Source organism: Heteronotia binoei, chromosome 3 (genome assembly GCF_032191835.1).
Source record: "Heteronotia binoei isolate CCM8104 ecotype False Entrance Well chromosome 3, APGP_CSIRO_Hbin_v1, whole genome shotgun sequence".
Lineage (NCBI taxonomy): Eukaryota > Metazoa > Chordata > Lepidosauria > Squamata > Gekkonidae > Heteronotia > Heteronotia binoei.
This window is the reverse complement of record NC_083225.1, coordinates 157,046,297-157,063,771: the sequence shown is the minus strand read 5'-3', so window position 1 is coordinate 157,063,771 and position 17,475 is coordinate 157,046,297. Positions and strand designations below refer to the sequence as shown.

The 17,475-nt window shown below is 38.0% G+C and overlaps 1 protein-coding gene across 8 annotated transcripts in view; it reads left to right on the top strand.

The window, feature by feature from the left end:
- The window catches only part of NBEA (neurobeachin), a 581,951-nt gene that overhangs the window by 238,032 nt on the left and 326,444 nt on the right, over positions 1-17,475 (top strand). For all 8 annotated transcript variants that reach the window (XM_060234688.1, XM_060234693.1, XM_060234692.1 and 5 more), the window contains 2 exons: positions 595-703; positions 14,230-14,396. In XM_060234688.1, the coding sequence (XP_060090671.1) occupies positions 595-703; positions 14,230-14,396 (276 nt within the window). The remainder of the gene's footprint in view (positions 1-594; positions 704-14,229; positions 14,397-17,475) is intronic.

Sequence of the window (17,475 nt, the reverse complement as noted above, 5' to 3'; positions counted from 1 at the left end):
ATATCAATACTGATTTTAACAAACTTTTTGAAAGTTAGCATGATTCAAATTGTCTTTAAGTAATGATAGATAACAACCAATGATTATATATATATATATTAAAATTGACATTGTAGACAGGATCTAATGCAGTTTCTGCTTGTGCCTAAGAACAGAAGCACAAGAAAAAGACTACAGTAGCCACTTTTGCTTGTTCAAGATGTATGCAACCAATTTCTAGGCATTTTAAATATATAGGGAGGGAAGCCCTAGGTGTTGCACAAGATCTTGAGACTAGCAGAACTGCCCTAAGTGAAGTTATGTTTCCTTGTGTGCATTGCTGGATCCAAGCCAGTGTGTCTGTTTTCTCAGGACATGCAGATACTAAATAAAACAATTGATTATAAACAACTGCTGCTTAATTGTGGGATCTGATACTACAATGAGCTAAATATACGATTTCTGTTAGTAGATGTTTTCTGATCTTCCAGAATAATTTTATTCTGAACTTGTTATTTTTCTGTTGAGGGTAAGAAATGTAGTTTATGATCAATTCAGTGTATAAGAGTTTGTCCCCATATCAGTACTTGAATGCAGTTTAATTTTTCTTTCCAGATTATTGTGCCATGCAATGAAAGACCACATAGTACGTGTTGCAAATGAGGCAGAGTTTATTTTGAACAGACAGAGAGCTGAAGATGTACATAAACATGCGGAATTTGAGGTAAGCCTGGAAGCTGATGAATCCCTGCTTTTCTGTTTTCACTCACCTACCACCTACTCTGTAATGCCATAAAACATATATATTTTTTTTAAAAAAAGATAAATTAGACTGACGGGTATTTCAAAAGCAATATTTTAAAGTGTTGGTAAATGCCAAGCATAAGGAGCTCATTTCTTTTTTATCCTTTCACTGAAACCCATGAAATTATATATAGTTTATAAAAGCCTCCTATCAGCAGTTCTGTTCTTTTGATATAACAGTTTTATAAATATTCAAAGTGTTTTCTTCAACTGGTGCTGCCCCTGAAAGTTGCTACTACAATTAGTTTTTCATTTGTTAAATGTGTTATGAAGTAAAGTATAAGGACCACATTGTAAAAATTTGCAATGTGGGTTTTCAAGCAAACTGTCTTTTTAAAACTTATGCATGTTTATTTCACTGATTTCTATTTTATAAGAGCACAGCTAGAATTTGTTCAAAAGCATTAGTTCTGTATATGAGCTTGATGGTGCTATTTTTATGCATTATATTAAGTATAGGTGATAACATTACTCAAATATTTCAACTGACAGCTTGCTATTGCCTCTCATAGCAATGCAGATAATCTGTGTTTACATTCAAGGAGCCTATTTGGGCATTACATTCTGGAAATAATTGTCAGCCTACGGTTGCCAGCCCACAGTCCCAGTGTGGGATCCCCCAGTTTTGAGGGCTCCTCTCTACCATGGACCAGTGGGAAAATTGCTCCTCTACAGTGACATTGCCATGTTATATCCCAGAAACAATGACATCACCCAGAAGTGATGTCATTGCATCAGGGATGTTGCATGGGGGATGCTCTCATTTTTGGGAAAGTTCAGTGGTTTAAGCCCAGTTTAACCATAGAGTTTGCCCCAAAACCAGACCATCCCTTTTGTGACATCCCCAACATGATTGCATCACTTCTGGGTGATGTCATCACTTTGAAGATGTCACATGATATCCCCGCCCACCCCAAAATGCTCCCCAAATACCCCTACTGGATGGACAAGGGGATCTGGCAACCCTGTATCAGTCTGATAAGAGTGTAGATGTTCTTCATTCCTCCTTGTCACAAAGGGAAAAGAGCTGAAATTATCTGGACAATACTATAGGTTTATGAATATGGACACCTAATTTTAAACCAGGGGAAGACTGGATAATTCCAAATATGTCCATACAATAAAATGGTGCTGCACCGAATTCCCATAAATGGGGTATTTACACTGATATGACTGTTCAGCCTTTGTTAAAATACATTTGGAAGGGTTCATGTACTAAATGAAAACACATCCTAGCCTAGTAAATTTGCTAACTTCCAGGAAAATTCAGGAGTTCTCCTAGCATTACAATTTATATCCAGACTAGAGAGACCAGTTTCCCCAGAGGAAATGGCAGCTTCTGAGGGAGGGCTTTATGATATCACATTACTGTAGCACTCCCTCTTCTCTCCAAACTGTGCCCCCTCCTCCAGGTACCACCCTCAAATCTCCAGGAATTTCCCATCCTGGAATTGGCAACCCTTCCAATACTTTTTTAAAAAGAAAAAAAAACATAAAAAGAAAAGCAACCAAGAGTGTATGATGTATGAAGATGTATGAAGTAAACTACTTAAATATTAAGAAATTACCAGACATTTGTCAGACTGGTTTTAAATATGTATGTAGACTGTATATAAAAACTTTGCATAGTTGTGCACTACGAGTTTATCATCAGACTTCCTTAGTAGCATTCCACTTTTATCATCTCGCTGTTGAAAGTGAGAAGTCTGGGCATGGGATAACAGTCTGCTGTTTGGGGGGTGAAATGATAATCTCATGGACACAGGCTGCACATTTTTATTCATTGATGACTATGAGAGGATGCAACTTACATTTTTGTATGAAATGATTTAGCCAGGTCTTCCTTGATAATTCAGAATGTATATATATATATATAATTCTGATGCCTAAACTTTGAGCTTTCCTTCTTTGGAAACACTGCTTGGGTAACATAATTCCTTAAAAAAAAATATAAAGATACATATATTTGAGTGGCTTAGACAAAGTGAAGGAGCCAGTAGGAATTTATTAATATATCATAGATACAGGCTATTAAGAAAAGGATTAGTGTGGGAGAGGCAGCTTTTCTGGAGTAATGTGTACAATTTTATACTTTTAATAATTATTTTATTGTGTTGACAACTAGTCTTTATATCTGATATTTTGTTTCTCAATACATAAAACCTTTACTTCATTTGTCAGTCCAGACAGCAGTCACTTGTCATATGGGAGTGCAACAAATTTATTGCCAAGCATATTCTGGATATTTTGAGTTAAAGTGTTGTTGTTGTTGTTTTAAAAATCACATTTACAATTAAGTGTCTGTGTCAAAGTAAAGTTTCATATTGCTTCAGTAGTAAATAACATTTGATATTTATCAGAGCACCATATTGTAACCTAAGATGACAGTAGAAGATTGAGTTATCTGCCCTTTGAAGAATTTGTTGTGGTATAAGATCTGTCAGAACTCCAGCCAAAATAAGAATATTCAATTAACTTCCAGCTTCAGTTAGCAAATACAATTTAGAATATTAACCAACGTCCCTTAAGGGAAAACTTTAAGTCAATTTTCTAGTAAGCAAACCAAGACCTTACTCTAACATGAAATTCATATTTTTCATATTTTATTGTCACCTTAATATGTCAAAATATATGTTTGCCAGGGAAGAGATATGATTTTAAACAAAGTAACAGATAGCAAGGGAGAGATGAAAAGATTCTGAGTCTGCACCCAGTCTTTAGAGATACCTTCCTACTGTAGCCCTTTGACATATTTGAAGCCTCAAGAAAAGCTGTTCCAGAAGGTCAGGAAGATTCTCCAGATGAGCTGCTGTTGGCAGCAGAAATGTTAAATTTCTTGGTTTGCTTTATTTATTTATATTTATGTATAAATCAGGCTTCTAACTGCCCTCCCCTGTAAAACAGGACTCAAAGTGGTATAAAAGAGTATAAGAGTACTTATAAGCGTACTTGTAAGTGTAAAAATTGGATAACCACACAATTACAGGATTTAGAGAGTTCACATGCGTTTCTGCTTCTTGTGTTATGCATGGTAGATTCAAAAGATTTTTGTTCTACATTTAACAATTATTCATTTCATGAAAAAAAATCTTCATTGCTTAATTCTGTTAAATTGTTTGTAGCCTTTTGATTAACCTTAATAGTTTAATACAGTAATAAGAGTGATAGTATGTGTGTGTATGCACATATACACACTCAACATGAAGATTCCTTTAGGAACTTTTATTGTATGAATGCTATTGAGAAAGTCCAATTATTCTAGGAACATTGTTTCACAGAAAATCCTTTCATTCTGTTAGCATCTATAATTGCTCATGATGAAAAATGAAAATTTGATTTAACTGTCCAATGAGCTGATGAAATATTAACCTCATTACTGAAGAAGATCATTGTACTAATTGGTGCTTCTTGGTACAAGAAGATAAATTGAAAAATGAATTAACCCTATAATACCTTTTAAAAAGATTATTTGAAAATGAGTAAAATGTGTGGTATTTAATTGTGTTCACATAAAATGGAAGCACACAATGAAATGCACACCTTTCTGTTATTCCTTTATGTAAACTAAAAATTCAGATTGGCTCCCAATTATTACAAAGCAAAATAGTTAGTAAAATAATCCTTTTCTATCATGTTATAAAGCTATTATATGACACAATAATATCTAAATTAAACATAAGAACATAACAGAAGCCATGTTGGATCAGGCCAATGGCCCATCCAGTCCAACACTCTGTCACACAGTGGCCAAAAATCCCAGGTGCCATCAGAAGGTCCATCATTGGGGCCAGGACACTAGAAGCCCTCCCACTGTTGCCCTCCCCCAAGCACCAAGGATACAGAGCATTCTCCAGACAGAGAATTCCAACAATACACTGTGACTAATAGCCACTGATGGACCTCTGCTCCATATATTTATTCAGTCCCCTCTTGAAGCTGTCTATGCTTGTAGTCGCCACCACCTCCTGTGGCAGTGAATTCTGGTAAAAGCACAAAGGAAAAAAGCCCAAAGAAAAAAAACCCACAGACATAAATGCTCACAGGAAAAAAGCCCCCATGGAAACATGCCCCCATGGAAAAATGCACACATGGAAATAAACCCACATGGAAAGAAGCCCACACAGAAAAAAGCCCCCATGGAAAAAAGCCCCCATGAAAAAATATGAAAAGCACCATAGATGTTTATAATTGTGGATAACCATTAATAATAATTTGTTGTTATTTTAGGATTAAAATAAGTCATATTCATATGCAACAGAAGTGACCATTTTGTTATCAATGAACTTTATTAAGAAGGAAAACCAATAATAACAGAAATTAAACTCTACATAGAAATATATATTTAAATAAAATTAAATACTTTAACTTTATTAATGTACAATTAAACTTTTTATTGTTAATGCAATGTGGTACACCTAACCCTAATAGTAAAAGTAACAATTATTTAACAACAACAGTAATAGATATAATTTTTCATTGCAAATTAGCTAGTCTCTTTAAGCAACTAAGTTTATCGTCCACCTACTCATATTGTTGCACAGAAGTGGCAACGATGTAGTGTAGTGCCTCATATTTCCTCTTTTCTACCTATAGACGACCTGCCTGTGCATTAGCCAATGTTAGTTTGTGACAAGCCAGGTCCCTCTGCAGTCGATCGAATAGAGACCACCCTGAGATGACTGAAATGGAACAAGGAATTAAGAGCATTGTGCCCCCATAACAGTTTCTCTGGAATCAATAGCTTCATTATTTCAAACATTCTATTATAGGTGTCCATGTTCTTTTTTTGAAGTAAAATGTAAATACATGGTGGATATGAATTACCCACCTTGGCGTGCTATGTGTACAGTTGGTAAAACATATTTGGCACTTTATCAAAGGTGCCATCTCCATAGGTGGTATCTTTGTTTAATTCAAGCATAAGATCTCTTATCACCTAAAACCAGAATTCTGTCTGGATTTTTCCACACCGGAATCGTGAAGTATCAGTTGCCTATACTTTTCAGGAATGTCAAAATGTATGGGGTTTTGGGTTAGGCAAATTACTGCCTGCTCTGTGATAGCTTCTCTTTCTTAAATAGCAGAAGTAGTTAAGGCCTCATAGATCTAAGAAGCTAAGCAGAACTGACTCTGGTAAGTATCTGGAAGGAAGAAATCAATAAACATAGTTGGAAATAATTTTTAAAAATCATATAATGGAGAATTAATTCACTTGTATCTTGGGCTCTGGGAGGGTTTTGTTTTTTGAGGTAGATGCACCAAATTTGCAGCATAGCATCCAGTGCCTCTCCCCAAAATACCCTCCAAGGTTCAAAAGCATTGGACCAGGGGGTCCAATTCTATGAGCCCCCCAAAAAGGTGCCCCTATCCTTCATTATTTTCTAAGGAGGGAAGGCATTTAAAAGGGGCATGGTTCCTTTAGATGTGAAGGCCAGAACTCCCTTTGGAGTTCAATTGTGCTTGTCACAACTTGCTTCTGGCTCCACCTCCAAAGTTCCCAGTTATTTCTTGAATTGGACTTGGAACACTATTCCCTATTCCATGGCAACCCTGTCTCACAAGTATAAACATCTCTGGTGCTTTTCATATTTTTCCATGGGGGCTTTTTTCCTTGGGGGCTTCTTTACATGTGAGCTTCTTTCAGTATGGGCTTTTTTCCATGTGGGCACGCTTCCATGGGGGCTTTTTTCCTGTGAGCATTTATGTCCGTGGGTTTTTTCTTTGGGATTTTTTCCTAGAACCGTGAATTCCATGTGTTAATCACCCTTTGGGTGAAGTACTTCCTTTTATTCGTTCTACCCTGACTGCTTAGCAATTTCATTAAGTTTCTGCGAATTCTTGTATTGTGAAAAAGAGAGAAAAGTCTTTCTCTGTCTTCTCTATCCCATACATAATCTTGTAAACCTCTGTCATGTCACCTGTCAGTCAACATTTCTCCAAGCTAAGGAGCCTCAAGCGTTTTAACCTCTCTTCATAGGGAAAGTGTTCCAACCCTTTCATCATTCTAGTTGCCTTTTCTGCACTTTTTCTAATGCTATAATATGTTTTTTGAGGTGTGGTGACCAGAATTGTACACAGTACTCCATATGAGCCCGCACCACCAATTTATACAGGGGCATTATGATACTGGCTGATTTGTTTTCAATTCCCTTCCTAATAATTCCCAGCATAATAAAACAAATTTGAAAGTGTGAAAAGTAAGTTAATTTGAAGCAACTAAATATTCTTCCTATATTTAACTTGAGTCCATTATTATTTACATAATAACTGTTTATGTATTTGTATATAAAAAACCTAAGGATTTGAAGGCTAGTAAATTTAATATTCCAAATATTCCAAACAAGAATACGGAAGATGTAGAGCCAGGGTCAACAATTACTGGTCTTGTGCCCTAGTATAGCAGCCCATCAGACCACACAGAGAACTACTTTTGATTGTCAGAGTTATGTAACCAGTTTCTTGGTCATAGAAGCATAGAGCTGGAAGGGATCTCCAGGGTAATCTAGCCCAACCCTCTGCACAATATGAGAACTTCACAAATATCTACCCCATGCACATACATCCCCAGTGACCCTTTTTCCATACCTAGAAGATGGCAAAAACCCTTCAGGATCGCGTGCCAAACTGGCCTGGAGAAAAATTGCTGACTGACCACAAAGTAGCAATCAGCTTTTCCCTGTGTATAAGAAAGAGCCACAAGAACTAAGCACTGATACAACCCTTCCTGTCCTTCTTCTCATGATTTGCCTAATTCACAGAATCAGCATTAATTATCTAGTTTCTGTATAAAAACCTCTAAGGAAGGAGAGCCCATCACCTCCAGACTCAGGAAGGTGTCAAGTTCTTGCTAATGTTTAGCCAGAAACTCCTTTGATTTAATTTCAACCCATAGTTCTGGTCTGACCTTCTGGTCTGAAAACAATTCTGCACCATCCTCTACATGACAGCCCTTCAAGTACTTGAAGATGGTGATCATATCACCTCTCAGTCATCTCCTCTCCGGGCTAAATATACCCAGCTCATTCAAGTTTTCCTCACAGGACTTGGTCTCTAGACCCCTCAACATTTTTGTTGCCCTTCTCTGGACACATTCCAGCTTGTCTATATTCTAGAATCCTAGAATCATAGAGTTGGAAGGGACCTCCAGGGTCATCTAGTCCAACCCCCTATACAATGCAGGAAATTCACAAATACTGCCTCCTAAATTCACAGGATCCTTATTGCTGTCAGATGGCCATCTAGCCTCTGTTTAAAAACCTCCAAGGAAGGAGAGCCTGCCACCTCCTGAGGAAGCCTGTTCCACTGAGGAACCACTCTAATGGTCAGGAAGTTCTTCCTAATGTTGAGCCAGAAACTCTTTTGATTTAATTTCAACCCGTTGGTTCTGGTCCTACCTTCTGGGGCCTCAGAAAACAATTCCACACCATCTTCTAGATGACAGCCCTTCAAGTACTTGAAGATGGTGATCATATCACCTCTCAGCTGCCTCCTCTCCAGGCTAAACATCCCCAGCTCCTTCAACCTTTCCTCAATCTTCAGACCCCTCACCATCTTTGTCGTTCTCCTCTGGACCCATTCCAGCTTGTCCTTCTTAAAATGTGGTGCCCAAAACTGAACACAATACTCTAGGTGAGGTCTAACCAGAGCAGAGTAAAGCAATACCATCACTTCACATGATCTGGACACTATACTTTTGTTGGTACAGCCCAAAATCACATTTGCATTTTTAGCCATTACCTCACACTGCAGACTCATGTTCAGTATATGGTCCACTAAGACCCCCAGATCCTTTTTGCTCATACTACTGCCAAGACAAATCTCCCCCATCCCATAATCATGCATTGGATTTACCTAAATGCAGAACTTTACATTTATCCCCATTAGAATTAATGTTATTGGTTTTAGCACAGTTTTCCAGCTTGTCAAGATCATCCTGTCTCTATTTTCTACTGAATTTGCAATCCCTCCCAATTTTGTGTCATCTGCAAATTTAATAAGCATCCCCTCTATTCCTTCATTCAAATCATTTATAAAGATGTTGAACCAAACAGGTCTCAAGACAGATTGTCACTCCTCTCCAAGAGGATGAGGATCCATTCACAAACACTCTTTGGGTGCAATCTGTCAACCAGTTACAGATCCACCTAACAATAACAGGATCCAAACCACGTTTTACCAACTTGTCAACAAGAATAGTTTCTGGAACCTTATCAAAGACCTTACTTGAAATCATGATAAATGTCTATCCAGTAAGGTAGTAAATTTCTCAAATATGAGATAAACTTAGGCTGACATGACTTATTCTTGAGAAACCCATGCTGGTTCTTAGTGATCCATCATTTCTAAATGTTCCAGGACTGACTGACTGATTTGTTCTAAAACTTTTCCAGGTATAGATGTCAAGCTGACTGGATCCTCCTTTTTCCCTGTCCAAGAATTCTCAAAAATAATGGACAGAGGTTCAGAAATTACATCTGCAAGTTCTTTTAGTACCCTTGGATGCAGTTTATTTGGCCCTGAGGACTGTTTCATTTAAAGAAACTAGGTGTTTTTCAATTTCCCTATGCTGATCCTAGGCTGCAGCTCTCTTCCCTCTTCATATGTTCTGTTTTTGCCATATTGAGCACCATTTCTCTTACAAGAAAAGACTAAGGAAAAGTAGGAAATGATCAGTTCTGTCCTTTCTTCATCACTTGTTACCATTTCACTTTCCTTTCCTCACAAGGGGCCTACCATATCAATCTTTTTCTTACTTTGTACATAAGAAAAGAATTATTTTTAGTTGTTTTTAGCATCTCTCGCTAGCCCAAGCTGCTACTGAGCTTTATTTTTCCTAGCTCTTTGTCTACGAGAGCTGGTTATTTGTTTATATTCATCCTAAAGCAGGCATGTCCAACTTCGAACAGGTTGTGATCTATTTTTTCCAGACAAAAGTACTGGTGATCTACCATCATGAAAATTAAGTTTCAAATTAGTTTTGAATTAGATTTTAACCCACCAAAGTTGGGTTCCACCGCCCCCCCCCCCCCATTTACAATGCACCTATTGTCATTTACTGGTAAACAAAATAAGCAAAAACAAAACAGAGAGACGAAGATCCAGAAAGAACTGCTAACAGTTTTTCTTAAATTGTTATTGTTATAACTTTCTTTAACTGTCAATAACTTTCTTTAACTTTTATTAAGTAATTTGTGTTAAATGTAGGTGAAGTATTGATCCAGGCTGATCTTACGCAATCTTTAAAACTTCACTCTTGCTAATTAGTGAGACGTCTGAGCCTGCATTTCATCCACCAGCTTTTTGAATGATGAATATTGCGTGAGGGCCAGTCTCAGGGAATCCTGGAGATGTTCATCTGTCATATCGGAACACTGTGTACTCTTTGTCATTTTCAGATGGGAAAACACAGATTCACACAAATAAGTTGAACTGAAACAGGAGTGTACCACTTCACTGCATCTTCTCAAATTGGGAAATTTGTCTCTAGGCACTAGCTTTTGGAACAATTCTTGCTCAGCACGGGTCTTGAGAAAAATGTCATTTTTAAGGGTTGCTATTTCGTTTTCAAGAGATGCCTTGTTCAGTGAGTAATTTTTACTAATAGCAGCTGCAGTTTCCTTAATGTCCATATCTGCTTTGAATGGGTATAAGTACTCCACAACTTTTTCAATTCTTTGGAAGTCACAGAATCTTTTTTTTTTATTCCTGGATAACAGAGCAGATTTCTGTCACATACTTCTCGTTCTGAAAAAACAAAATTTGGATATTGTCCCAGATGGTCCTGCGTATTAGGAAAATGATCATAAGTGTTGTTTGCAAGGTCAGTCATCATTAGTTCAAATTTGCTCTTGTAGGATGAAACTGATCATCTCGCCAATGCATTTGTTTTTACCTTGTAGTTCAATGTTCATATCACTTAGTTCGCCTGTAAAGTCGGCGAGAAATGCCAGATCACATAACCAGTCCTCATCTTCCAACTCTGCTTTGTCATCTCCCCTCTCCTTCAAAAACCTTATTTCATTCAGCAAATCACAAGATCTTTGCAGAAATTTGTGCCTACTTAGCCACCTTACATCTGTGTGCAAAATGATTTCCACTGCCCCTTCATCAAGAGTAAGAGTGAAAAGCCATCTTTGAAGTGATCTTCCACGAACTGAATTTACAATTTTGAAAGTGATGTCCATGACAGATGTATTGAGTCTCTTGCTTGCCAAAACTTGCTGATGAATGATGCAGTGGTAAGAAAGGAAATCTGGAAAGTCATCATGCTGTCTACAGAGGCCTATGAAACCATTAACCTCACCTGTCATTGCTCTTGCTCCATCAGTAGTGATGGAAACAAGTTTATGCAATGAAAGATAACACTTTTGTCACAAAAGAATGGAAAGAGCTGAATATTTCCTGACCGGTAGTTCTCCCTTTTAAAAAAATCATTCCAAGTAGTTCTTCTTTAACATTGAAGACTTCAAAAACCATCCGGATAAAGAGTAGTAACTGGGCTACGTCTCTTATGTCTGTAAATTCATCCAGTTGGAGTGAGAAAGCAACACAAATTGAAACATCCTCCAACAATTGTTCAGTTGTGTCTCCACACATCTTTTCTATTCACCGCACAATGGTGTTTCTTGACAATTGTACATCTTGAACAGCAGCTATGATCTCTTCCTTATTCTTAAATCCTTCAAAAAGATTGTCTGCTGCTTCAAGAAAACAATCTTTTATAAATTCTCCTTCATTGAAAGGTTTGCATTTCTTTGCGATCAGGTTGCTAACCTTGAAGGATGCCATGGTTGCATTGACCGAATGTGACCTTGGCTTTGCCATCAACTGTTACTGTGCAGCCAATTTAGATTTAAGTTCTTTGAGTTTCAGTTTACGAATTTCACTTTTGGGTGGAAAATCAGCATTACACTTACTGCTAATGACGCTCCAGATTACCCTTTTTGGGCAACGATACAAAGTGGGCGTTACAAAGTAGACAACAACACTTGTCTTTCACCATGATGAAGTAGTAGTCTATTTCCCATTCATGAAAGTGGTAGGTTTTGCTCTTCTTTGGAACACTCATCTTCATTATACTGGGGTGGCTGGGGTGCTAAGTTAACACTGGCTGAATCTGGTCCAAAACTGTAACTGTCCCAAAGTATTAAAGATCAACAGGAACTGAAGACCTCTGGATGATGCCTAAACCACACATGCAGTTCTAAAAGTAAAAATAAGAATTCATCATACTGGCAACAATAGTCAAATACCACCACACCAAACAATCATCAAAAAAACCCCAAACATCTGTCCAGCGAACCATGAGACCAAGTGGGGGTGGTGATCTACCTCTGACCTCTCTGCGATCTACTGGTAGATCGTGATCTACCTGTTGGACATACCTGTCCTAAAGAAGTCTTTTTTATTTCTCAAATCTTTATAGAGCTGTTTATGGAACCACCTTGACTTCTTTAGGTTCCTCCCATTTTTCCTTCTCATAGGAATCATTTGTGATTGTGCCATCAATATTTTGCTTTTAAGAAACTCTTGTCCCTCTTGAATTCCCTTCTCCTTAAGTCAAGAATGTCATATGTCTGGCCCATAAGCGAGAAACCTTCCTGCCCAGGGCTTTAATCAGACCCATGGGGCTCTTTTCTCCCCCTCCTCCCCCACCTCTCCTCACAATTCGAAGCTCCAATGCTGATGAAGTTCGCTGCTCTTTCAGTTCTCTGCCTTTTCTACCTTTTCTTTGCAGGCTGCAGCAGGAAGCAAAGCTGCAAGGAAAACATGGAATGGATTTTCCAATAAGGTCTCTGTGCCCAGACAGATAGGGTCCAGAGACCTTCATAGAAAATCCATTCCATGTTTTCCTTGCAACTTTGTCTGTGCTATATTGTGTTTCAGTGGAGTGGAGATCAGTTTCACTTTCAGCATTCCTATATAGACAACTGAAACTCATGCTTCTTGGAGTTGTGTCCTTGCAAATTAAGGGTTGATGCTTTGAACCATCTTGTCTCTGCTGAATGAACCTGACCTAGTAAGTAGTTTAACCTGGGAACCAATAGCCAAAAGGGGATATTACACTGGAGAGCCATTGCCAATATAAGTAGACCCTGGGGAGGAGGGAAGAGAAGCTTGCAATGCCATTTCATTGTTTTCTCAGGCTCAGAGTATTTTATATACTCTGTTCCTTGTGCTTTCTCTTGATGTTTTATTTTAAAAATTGCATTGCCAAATCCTGCTATTCCCCCACCTTTCCATTTTAAACAAAATATTGCAAGAGTTTTAAGCATGTTTGTATTTTAAGTTAAAACATAATATCTTTAATTGTATTTGTCTGTGTCCTTTATAAAGTTTATCCCTGCTGCCTCACATTACATTTTATGACCCAGCCCTACAAAGTCCCATTTGCACCAGATCCGACCCTCCTAACAAATGAGTTTGACACCTATGGATTTTACTCAGCGTAACTCTAAGTTTGTCAAAATTTGCTTTCCTGAAGTCCAGCCTATATGTCTGACTACATACAGCTTTTTCTTTCCCCAAGACTGTAAATTTCAAAACTGCATGGTCACTACTACCCAGGATGCCCGGTACTTCCACATCACCAACCAGTTCTTTCCTGTTGGTGTGAACCAGGTCCAAGATAGTAGATCCCCTTGTTTCCCTCTCCACTTTATGGAAAATGAAGTTGTCAGCAAGACAAGTTAGGAATTTATTTAATTTTTCATTTTTAGCAGAGTTTAGAAGATGTCATGTATTATTCCATTGAGTTTGGTGTAAAGGTAGAAGGCATTTCTGCTTTCACAAAGAATTTGGTTTTTTGTGTCCACAGTTTCTCTCTTTTTATTCAAGTTGCTGGGGCCTCCACTTTGCTTCCCAAGTTATTCCCCTGACCCTTGGGAGCAGAGTTTAGGTGGCTTGGGCTGAGTTTGTATAATGTAGAGAATTAAGAAGATATTGGATTTATATCCCATCCTCCACTCCGAATCTCAGAGCGGCTCACAATCTCCTTTATCTTCCTCCCCCACAGCAGATACCCTGTGATGTGGGTGGGGCTGAGAGAGCAGCTGCCTTTTCAAGGACAACCTCTGCCAGAGCTATAGCTGACCCAAGGCCATTCTAGCAGCTGCAAGTGGAGGAGTGGGGAATCAAATTAGAGCCCTATTGACTGTTCTTTGGCGCCAATCCACCTTCAACAGTATCACCTTCAACCTTAGAGTACTTTATGTGGTTATTAAAGTTCTTGGTAAAAGAATTCAGTTAAGCAAATGTTATTGTACTGAATTTATACACAATATGTAATATTGTTATTGTACTGAATTTATACACACTATGTAATAAAGGCTCATAATGTCTTTAGCGATAGCAAAAGGGGAAACATTTAGATAAGCAAAAGAAACAATAACCTCACAACATTTTCCAGATCTTACTGAAACAATAAAAATGATTTTTCCTTTTTAGTCACAGTGTGCCCAATATGCTGCTGACAGAAGAGAGGAAGAAAAGATGTGTGACCATCTTATCAGTGCTGCCAAACATCGAGATCATGTTACAGCCAATCAGCTGAAACAAAAAATACTGAATATCCTAACAAATAAACATGGTGCTTGGGGAGCTGTCTCACATAGGTACGTGTTTATTCATTGTAATATAATTGTATCCCTCTGACCTGGTATTTTTAGAAGGATCTTTCATCTTTATAGTAAGCTTTCAGATAGCCTAGTACTGAATGAAATATTTAAGATTGTCAGTTGTCACGGGGCAGATGAGTTGTTCAGTGTTAACTTTTGCAATCATTGCTTTTTTTAAAGCAAAACTTCTTGGTTTTGTGACAGTGGAAAAAAACCTGAAAAACGCTAAGCAACATCTTAGAATCCAAAGAGGTCTTAAGGTAAATCAGTGTATCAAGAGACTAGGCACAGAGGGAAGTGGCAAAAAGAAAAAAGGGGAAGACTTACTGCTGTGTTCTTTCTTCATCTTCTCATTTAATCTGTGACCCAGCTCATTTTTCAGAGAGCATATGATAGGCAAAGGCTAACGGATGCCAAACACAAGGTGAGTGCTCCACACACAGGTTCTGTGGTCAAGCCAAACCTCTACAGCCTGGCAGACAATATGTATGGTACCCTATGACTATTGCCTAATTTATGTATTTATAAGATCTGTGCTGCTACCTGAGGGTACCTGAGCCAAGCCCCTAGCTCATGGTGCTGTCAATGCCACCATAGTCTCAGCTTGCTTCTATGGCAGTGTGGTTGCCAATAGACATAGCATGTATCCTTCAGCTTCCAGACATATGGCCCCAGAAGCTGTGTCTGTCTGAGCTGACCCCTTTTGGTAGTGCTGGTTACTCTCACATCCTGAACTGCCTCACAAGACTGAAGTGGAATAGTATGAAAAAGGAAGAACTGTGTACTTTTAAGAAGACATGAGATAAAAATGTGACAGAATATTCAGCCCTGGGCTGGTAGTGCTTGAGACAACTAGCTCACCTGTCCATTTTTTTCAGTATTGGCCTTTAAATACTGTATAAGCAGAGAAAAATATTCAGCCATGTTTTTTTCTCCTACTCTTTCATCTTTACTGGCAGAATCCTGTGGGTTTTTTTTTTTCACAGCCAAAACTGTGGGAGGAGGTTCACCTAAAAATACAGAATGTGGTTTGCATTGGTAAATGCATCGGACAACATGAATATCAGGAAGGTTTCCTGTTGAGAACACAATCCCTAGCAAATTTAAGTTACCTCTTTATAATGTGCAGATGATCAAGAAGTTATTTTGCTGGGAGGTCACAAAAGTGGGCCCAACTTGAAAAAGTTTCAGAACCACTGAAGTAGACTTTTAAACTTATACAGTTCCTTACTATCCCCTGACCCTGTAGTTTACAACACAAATGTTCTTCACTCTTTCCATTCATAGACGATCTTCAAGTAATTATTTTTTAGAAATTCAATTATGGAAGAAAATAAAAATTAATTTTTTAAAAATATATACCGGTATGTTCATTCCTAGAAGCAGAATAAAGCAAAATAAGAGGATATATAGTTACATAAAATATTCCAGTCACAGAATTTAGAACCGAAGAACAATTGAGGCTGTGACAGCAGAAAAAAGAACAGTGTTAACTTCATATCCAATTTAGCACTTTTTTCCTCTTTGGTAAATTAATCATTACGTTTTGGTACACTAATTCCCTTAATTCCTTCTCTCTCTTTTGTTGTATCATGTCTTTTAGATTCACCCACTTTATTGTATCTCTCAGTATTTATTTTCTTGTATCATGTCTTTTAGATTCACCCTATTTACTCTTACTCATTTCTCCTCTTACTGACCCTACAATCTCTCCTATCTCTTGGCTCTCCTTTCTCCCCTTGTAGCTCCTGAGACCTCCTCTTGTAGCTCTTGAATCCTTTTCAGGTCTCCCCCCTCTGAATGCATTCTAAGGTGTTTGTAACTCCATTAGCAATTCCACAGTACATTTTATCCCAGGCAGGAGATATTGAAGTACTTTTTTGAGGTTGCCTAGCTACCCCAAAATAGTGGCTGAGATCTCATGGTGTAATCCTCCAATATCTCATTTGCTACAAGGTAATAGCAAACAATGTCTCCAAGTCCACCTGCATCAGAACAGCTATAAGGAGGAATTTGCTGGAGGGGAGTAGTGATCTTTCTGTGCAAAGAGTGAACATAGTTTTACATGATGTATTGAAAAGGGCACTGAATCTATCAACAAATTTCAAATTACACTTGTAGCAACTCCCAAATGGTATTTTAGATCACTTGACATAATTTCTGCAATTTCTGTCAGCATTCTTTTAAAAAAACTTATGACATCTTTTCAGGTGTAATCATAATTTCTCCTGTTTGGGGAGGTTTTAACCCCTCAATTTATCTTAGTTTTCAGATCTTTCTGCAGACCTGGAGAGTTCCCTGGTTTTGCAGTAACATTTTCCCTAGTCCTGTGTGGCCTCTCTGTATGAATGTTTTGATCCTCATGTTGGAGCCTTCTATGGAAATTTGATATATGATGAAGTTAGCAGTGCACCTGGCTAATGGTCTTCATTTCACAATTTTTATCTGGGAAATAGGAGCAATTTCTGTTCTGGAAACACCAAGTTTCCTGCAAAAGTTCAAATGAGGCTATCTGACTCAGACAGTGCCCTTACTAATCAGTACGCTCATAGTCTTACTGGAAACAAATTTCAGTCAGTTTCCTTGCATCTAAATTATCACCTGCACATGACTGCTAGCTATCCTGGAGAAGGTTGTATTTGGTTGTGCTCTTTTAGAAAATTTTATTGCCAGCTCAAAGTATGGACTTTTGGTAGTGGTGCTACAATGATGAAATGCATCCTGGCAAAATCTTTCTGATTTTTCCCCCCATCAAAGACATAGTCACTCAGTTTTTAAAAACAACTTTCCTATTAAGTTGTTAATTTTTTTGTTGTTGGTGGTTGATGAATAGTTCTGGGTATGAAGCTCATTTTTGTGGTTCAGTTCTGGACCATGAACTGATAGGTTGGTTCACAAATCAAACTGGTTCTTATCAGTTAATGTCCCCCTGATTTCTGCTTCCTGATGCTTCTTTTCTGGTAAGCAGAAAACAGAGTTTTCCTGTAAAAAGTGGCAGGGAGCGGAAAGCAGTGGTTTAAATGGCTCTGAAACATTTAAACTTCTGCTTTCTTCTCCTCTCCACTCAGCTGTTTGT